General features: G+C 33.9%; 1 protein-coding gene across 1 annotated transcript in view; it reads right to left on the reverse strand.

Moving 5' to 3' along the window:
• Positions 1–7,866, reverse strand: part of NAALADL2 (N-acetylated alpha-linked acidic dipeptidase like 2) — a 971,471-nt gene extending 963,605 nt beyond the window's left edge. The window contains exon 1 of the mRNA XM_025377768.1: positions 7,591–7,866. Coding sequence (XP_025233553.1) covers positions 7,591–7,612 — 22 coding nt within the window. The 5' untranslated portion in view covers positions 7,613–7,866. The remainder of the gene's footprint in view (positions 1–7,590) is intronic.
• Positions 7,867–8,118: the final 252 nt, after the last annotated feature.

The following is an 8,118-nucleotide window of genomic DNA, read 5'->3' on the forward strand; positions in this document are numbered from 1 at the left end:
AATAGCTATTTCCCAAAGTTTATAGCATAATTAAAATGTGTAACAAGAATAATTTTCTCTTCAAACCCTAAGGCTAAGCCTAGAATTATTGACTAAGTCAAAGTTATGTGGTGTAACATTTTTTATTATGTTTATGGATGATATAAAGGAGTTTATGGCTTTCACATGTAATTTGTTAAGTCAGAAACACTGAAGAGGAAATATCCTTTGCATCAGCAAAGCATCAATTGTTTAAAAACATCTTTAACATGTATTTTATAGAGGTAAATCTATATTTCTTTACACTAGTTTTTGGTCATCTAAAACTTCAAACTGAAGGTTAATAGTCAAAACATTCTTGAATTTAGTAGAACCCATTTACTTTCAACTACTTGTTCAGAGCTTTATCACCTTCAATAAAAGTGCCAGGAATGTAGGTATGATGGAAATATCACAAGAGTGTGAGGGCAGGTAGGATAAGAAGAATCATGATGCACCAAAATAGAAAGCACTATGTTGTACATGAAGTTATATGAATTTTTATAAAATGCTGTATCTATAGAAAAGCAGATACATCAGCTATAAAAAGGACTGTGAATAAAATATTTTTTTTCAGTAATAAAATTTAAGTCAGTAATTTTTGCATATGGATACAAATGGTAAATATTTAAAGTACTCTCCTGGAAAATTCTACTTTTTTTTAAGTAGCTCTTTTAAAGTGGACGCCTGTAAAATATAGTGGTCAAGAAACAATTGATTCAGATTCTCCTTGATTTAAATCCTAGCTCTCCCCCTCAGTGGCATTTAGTAAATGCCTAATTGCATTTTTTAAATTTTTTTCATTATTATTGATGATCTTAATAATAACATAATGGCACAAACTCTAATGTCAATCACAGATTATCAGAATGTCTTGACATATTTCAGTGGGTAAACACTGATACCAACTTTATTTTGCCTTCTTCAAATAGAGTCAAATGAAAGTAGGTCCTCATCATTTCAGTCTCATAGGTATATCACATTCATACTATATGGCCAGTGGTATATATGGATGCTTTCCTAATGTTACATAGAATATACCAGTATCAAAATGTATGAGCAGTGGAGCATGAGTGTTCCATTGGTTTTCAAAGGCTGGATGGGTTGGTAATGACATGTACTTTCTCTTCTATTTCTGTTATAGTCCAGTGGCATACAATCTGAAGATAACTGGCTGAAGTAGGATTTTGGGGGTGGTATCACACAATGAAGACTGAATATTCCAGAATAACAATGTCTACCTAAAATGCAAACATGCTGATAACACATACACATGCACACACTTATACACACACACTTCCACAAATTCACTCACATCTCTGTGAAAATTGACTGTATAATTAGGCTGCCTTTTTCTTTCTTTCTTTTTTTTTTTTTTTCAGACGGAGTTTTGTCGCTCTTGTTGCCCAGGCTGCCGTGCAATGGCATAATTTCGGCTCACTGGAACCTCCGCCTCCCAGGTTCAAGTGATTATCCTGCCTCAGCCTACCAAGTAGCTGGAATTACAGGCATGAGCCACCACACCCAGCTAATTTTGTATTTTCAGTAGAATCGGTTTCATCATGTTGACCTAGGCTGGTCTCAAATTCCTGACCTCAGGTGATCCACCCGCCTTGGCCTCCCAAAGTGCATTTTATTTTTTTCCTAGTGCTTTTCCACATTCACTGATACTATATCTTGCATAACGTCACTGCAGCTGTGGCTAGCCAATCTTTTTATTTATCTTTCATGGATTCATCACTCCACACACAGCTCCACCTTAACTCTTAGCCAAATAAACTCATCCTTTGCTTCAAAGATCCATCTGGCAAGAGCTCCATTACCCACTCTCTGTAATCCAGCCAATTTCTCATTACACTCACCCATATTTTTCCTTCCAGAAAGATAAATCTGCATTTATGCTCTTTAAAGTTACCCTAGGAATCCAGTCCTCAACTTCTTCAGGCACATTCCTTCTATTTGACCACTTTCATTCTTTCCTTCACTGAAATTCAGTTTCCATTTGTGAAAAGGGAAAATTATATTTATCTCATAGAACTGTTGTGGTGTAACTACCTCTTTTTTCGACTCTTCCTTCTCCCACTTCCAAAGCATGATTATTTCCTGGACTTTATGATAGGATTTCTACTGTTTTAAGCTTCTTAAAATTATACTCTGTAATTTCATCTTCTCCTTTCACCTCATTCCCAGTGATTCTCCAGTTGTATTCTTTCGAATTTCTTACCTTAGTTCCAGGCTTGATTTACCAAATCCTTGCTGTTTGAGTATTCTGTCCTTTAAGACTTCTCATTTTACATAGAAATTCCCAGCATGAATTCCTCTGAAAACTCTGTCATCTTTGTCTTCTCTCTCTCCCATGGACTCATTTCATTTTCTTTTATTTCTGCTCAGACTTTATATTCCATCATCATTCTTCTTGTCTTCTTCTTCTACCATCCATTTCTGTATAATCTCACCTATTCACAATGTCATACACCATTTCTGCCTTAATAATTTCTAAAGCTTTACTTCCATCCTAGTTCTCTCTCTCTCCCAAAGTCTAGTCTCAATTTTACAATTTAAGTCCTAGATATTTTCATCAAAATATGCAATTATAGTTTAGAATAATTGTTTTAAAGCAGTCTCACTCTATTTCTATTCCCTAAACGGTTCCCTATCGTACATTCTCTAAATCAGTTAAGGATACCATTCTTGCTGTCATCCAAGCAAGAAATCAAATTTTCACAGTCTCTTCATTCTTCCTCATTTAGTACAAGCAAACACCAATTTAACCTTAAATGTCTCCCAAATTCTTTCTTCAAATCCCACCGTAATCACAAAAATTCAGCTCATCATCACTATGATGATGGATAACCATATGGATGAGGTTTAAAATTAAAATGATGATGGTGAGGATTGTGGCAACAGAAAAACATTTATGAAGTGTAAACTATGTGCCATGGACTGCTCCAAGTGGTTGGCAAATTTATGTTTTTAATTTTCACAATTACCTAATAAAGGGCATATGCCTACTATATACAAATATAAATAAGCACATCACTATATTTCCCAAAGAACTGAGAATTCATCAAAGGCAGGAGCCATATCCTACATATCTAAAACAATCATGTAAAATAAACCATACTAAATGAATACATTAGTATTTAGATACCTCACTGTTATCACAAATGCAATTTATTCAAATGTAAAAGCATTACATGTCTCCTTCTTCCAAAATATCCTCTTTTACCCTCACAACTTATCTAGATATAATTATATTAGATGCACAGCCATCCATCAAACCTAGTACCTTAGCATTATGTCTGAATCCTTTCAAATTAGCCTCTGGTTACCAACAAGAACCAACCCTTTTACTCCTTCATGAGCTTGTCTCCTTAAATTCTGCTGCTCTAAATTTAATTTGTTACTTGCCTTTGCATTCTTAGATTATCTGAGTGCTCATCTAGGTAATCCAACCAGAGTCACTGTAACACAGAACTAGAGAAAATGAAGAGAAACAAATTATCTAATTTTGAATAACAGGGCACTGCTTCCAATCTCAGAATAGACTCTATGCCAACCAGTATTCTTCTTGAAAAAAGGTCTGTTTCAATTTGAGAAAATTTTTATTTGCCAATGGTTCTTTTAGTTAAAGCTTCTTGTTTTATTTTGTTTTGTACTGATCATGTTAAATGCTGCTACTTTATGCTCAACTAATTTTCATGTTAGAATAAATGGAAATTGCATAGACAAATAGGAATAAGATTGTGCATTTCATGCTTGTTTTTTTTCTGAGCATATTAAACTTGTGAAAACACAGTATATGTTAGTTATGTATCTACACACTAGAAATACAGCAATAAACAAGTCAGCCATGGCCTTTCATCTCAGGAAGAGAACATTTTATTGCAATGAAATAGGCAATAAACAAATATATCAAAAAGGAATATGGTTTATGGTGATGTATTAAAATAATTAAAAATCACACATTAAGACAGAGGCTGGCTAGTTTAGTCTGGGAGGCTGGAGATATTTAATCTGACAACTGAATGACAAGAAGGAACATAATATAGGAAGTTCAGCAGAAACAACCAAAACATGTAAGTATTAATAGGGGATCAGCTTGGTGTGTTTGTTGGAAGAAAGGAGAAGGCCAACATTGTGAGATTTAAATAAGCTTAGTAAGTTTCTGCCTTAAATTAGTACCCAATTTACTAGTTCTTTCCCCTTTTTTATTTTTGTGATTATGAAGATAAACTATTAACTAATCAATTTAATTAAATGCATTTTGCATAGACCCCTTTTCCAGAAGTCTATTACCTACATACCAACGTTATTGTAGATTATGTTACTAAGCAACATAAGATATGTTAATAAATACGATTTAGTAATTACTAAGTGTTTTATAGAAATATAGACAATATTATGGGTTTTCTGATCTAGAAAAGAAAAATGATGCCCCAAATAAATTTGTATAGGTCAAATTTTAAACTGGAAAAAAATATAAAATATGATCCTAAAACTGCTCAGAAATCAGAGTCAAGAATAAACACATTAATATTTTCTTAATTTTTTTTCTCCAAATTCCTATTTACTTACATATAAAATAATTTCTAGGCAACATAATTACTTCATTGCATCTGAAGGTTATAAAGTCATTATTATCAATGCCCATATGCTCTTCCTTATTCTTATCTCTATTCTCTTCTTCCCCAAATCTGCCATAGTGCCTGCACTGAACCCTTCATTAACCAAAATGAATGCAAAACACCTACATAAAATTTATTAGGAACTCTGGAACAGACACTTGAGCATATATATAGAAGCCTAAATTTTAAAAGAATCTATTTTTATTCTGAAGTTTAAGCAGTGTAAATATTTAAATCACATAAATACATAGATCTTATACAATCTATATTTTTAATTATTCTTCCATTATTTTCCTTTCTATTTTCAGATTTACTAGAGGTTTGAAATTTTTTTCTACAGAAATGTTTTTGTGACAAATATATGGTAGCATAGTGCAACAGTTTTAGGAACTCAAAAGAAAATCATCTATGTCAATATTCTTACATGAGTTATATAATACTATTTTCCTTCTCTCTATAACAATTTTAAATTGGCCGGGCGCGGTGGCTCAAGCCTGTAATCCCAGCACTTTGGGAGGCCGAGACGGGCGGATCACGAGGTCAGGAGATCAAGACCATCCTGGCTAACATGGTGAAACCCCGTCTCTACTAAAAAATACAAAAAACTAGCTGGGCGAGGTGGCGGGCGCCTGTAGTCCCAGCTACTCCGGAGGCTGAGGCAGGAGAATGGCGTGAACCCGGGAGGCGGAGCTTGCAGTGAGCTGAGATCCGGCCACTGCACTCCAGCCTGAGTGACAGAGCCAGACTCCGTCTCAAAAAAAAAAAAAAAAAAAAACCAAAAACTTACTGTTTTTTTAATAAAAATGTTCTCTTCTAGTTAGGCCTGTCTCTTACCATCTATAGAAATGATTTCAGTCTCTATAATCATCTCTATCAAGAAATCTGTGTATCTGTTGAATGACTGGTACGTTTCTATATAATTTGAACAACATAAATGTGAAAAACAATTTATTATTTTATTTTGGCTGCTAGGAAGCTTGAAAGCAAATTTGTGACCTGTTTGACAGTTTTTCAGCACGTTCTGGCATATATTTTGTGTACAAATTTTAACTGTTGTATTGTCTTAACCTTATTTCTATTATGTTTATTTATTTATAGCCTATTGCAAAGTAGAGAATTTTGAAAAATCCTCTGTTTCCAAGGAGAGGAGAAAATAAAGCAAGTAAATACATAAATAGATACAATTTCCATGCTTTGTCTTGCCTGTTCTTTTGACCAGTGAAGGCTTTTTTCCTTCTGGCCACTTATTCTAGTTTATCAAAACTACCAGAGAAAGTTCAAATCATCTCTCCTCTATGAAACCCTCTGTAAATTCCTAGATTCTTCTATAATTTCTTATTTACATCCCTGTGTTATAACAATACCAAGAATCAGCAAGAGTGGAAGCAATGTCTACCTTTTGAGGCAGTGTATTTCTCCATCTCTGAAAGTTCCCTCCAAGAAATGCGGATGTGATGGATAAATTTTCAAGATTTATCAGTAGTTTAATGGAAGATATGCTGGTCTATGATTGCATTAAAGGTTATAAATAAAGAGGAAGATAAAGTACAGTAATCTTTCATTCCTCTCTTCTCATGACCTGTTTTCAAAGGGGCTTACTTTTGAGAGAAGAAAGGAATCAAGAGATAGAATGGATTTCAGCAGTTGAATCAGATCTCAAAATGAATCTTTCACTGAAGTTTCAAGTCATATGGCAAAGTTGATTGTATGGTTTAACAAGCGTACGTGCATACCTTTTGCATGTTCATTATAGACTACGTTAAATTTAGCAGGTGGCTTTTCAAAGTATTTCTCTTTTGACTTTTTTAGTCGGTAGGATTTTATAACTTTATTTTTTTTATTTTTTGAGACATAATATACAACCTGCATTACACTCATCAAGGGTTTAAAGGGACAGGTAAATTACATTTCAATATAAATTATAGAAAGCATTTATGAAAGAGCCTCCCAAAGTGTTCAGCCATGCAGATGGTTAAACATATCTATCACCAGAGCAACAAAATAGCATTGTCAAATAAAACTATTTACACATACTTTTCCTGAAGAGTAATTAGAAGCTCAAGGGATCAACTGAAGCTCAATGCCCTTTTGTGTATTGTCATCCTAATAACATTTTCTTTGCAATCTTTCAGTCACCTGTTATTCCTTCACTGATATATCAAGTCTAATACTTTCCAATAATAAATCAAATACATGTTTGGTTCATAGTCCTCCCCCAAAAAACTGTGATACAAAGAAAGTTGGTTTACTGTCCTACTCAATTAGCTAAATTTATTTAAACTCCTTCCAAAATCCAGAGAATAGCATACAAAGTAATAATTACATTTATATACTTATAATCTTCAGATTATTACTGCATCTTTTGTTTAAAGAAAACTTCAAAGACAGATTCAAACTTTTAAATAGATGGAAAAGTTTTTATTGCATGATTAATAATAACGTATAGACAATCAAGTCATCCTGTAGGTATGTATCACCTTTTCTTCAAGAAGATTTCACAGTGACTTTAATTGAAATGTAAAATGTTTCCCTTTGAAACAATTTCAGTACCATAAAATATTATTTAAATCAAAGGGGATTAAACAAACTCCAGGAACAAGCTCTATATTTCAAAGTGTTTAAGAATTGGCTTTTCCTCCAACAGCAGGTTTTAACTAAGCACCATGTCATTAACCACCTTTATCTCATGTTCTATTCAAGTACGCTGCTTGCCATCTTATTTCTAATAAGGTAAAGATTCAACTTCCACTTAGAAAGACAAAGAAAATATTAGCTCCTAAGCTCAGTTAGGTTGCTTTCATTAACTATTTCTTATGCTTTACTTCGGATTTTGTTTTCCTAATCTCTTTTGCCTGCTGCAAAGACACTCTCTTGTACCTGGAAAAAGTACTCAGCCCTTTTCACATGCACCTTTGCCTAACTCACTCTTTTGGGTCAGACTCACCTTGGATTTCATGCCTTGACATTTTCAGCAACTTTCTTTGCTCCAAATTTGCTTGATTTTGTTTTGAGACTATGAGACTTTCCCAGCAAAGATTCTGGAAATTTCAACTCCAAGACGCCCTGTTACCTCAATATCTAAGAGTCAACTCTTAAATTCCTCAGGTCTTCAAGTGTTTGAACCTATCATGAAGGGCTAGTGAAAGCCTTCCTCATGGAACACAGGTCCAACAAGAGCTCCTTGCACTTCTGTTAATTGATAATGCTATTAAAGTTCTGTAGGCTTGGAAGGAAGAGTCACACACTGGTTAGTCCTCTTTGTGGCATCAGAAAGATTTCAAGGCACTGACAGTCATGGTTTACAATGATGAATACAGAGATATTTTTCCCACCACAGAAAGTAAGCATGCACACCAAACCAGTATAACAGGTTGGAGGACAAAGTACTATTACCCTCAGGCTCCAACTTGGAAGTACAGACACTAAGTCTCCTCCTGCCTAGAATTTTTTTTTCTTTTATTTATTTTAAATA

The sequence above is a fragment of the Theropithecus gelada genome, chromosome 2 (assembly GCF_003255815.1).
Source record: "Theropithecus gelada isolate Dixy chromosome 2, Tgel_1.0, whole genome shotgun sequence".
NCBI classification, from domain to species: Eukaryota; Metazoa; Chordata; class Mammalia; order Primates; family Cercopithecidae; genus Theropithecus; species Theropithecus gelada.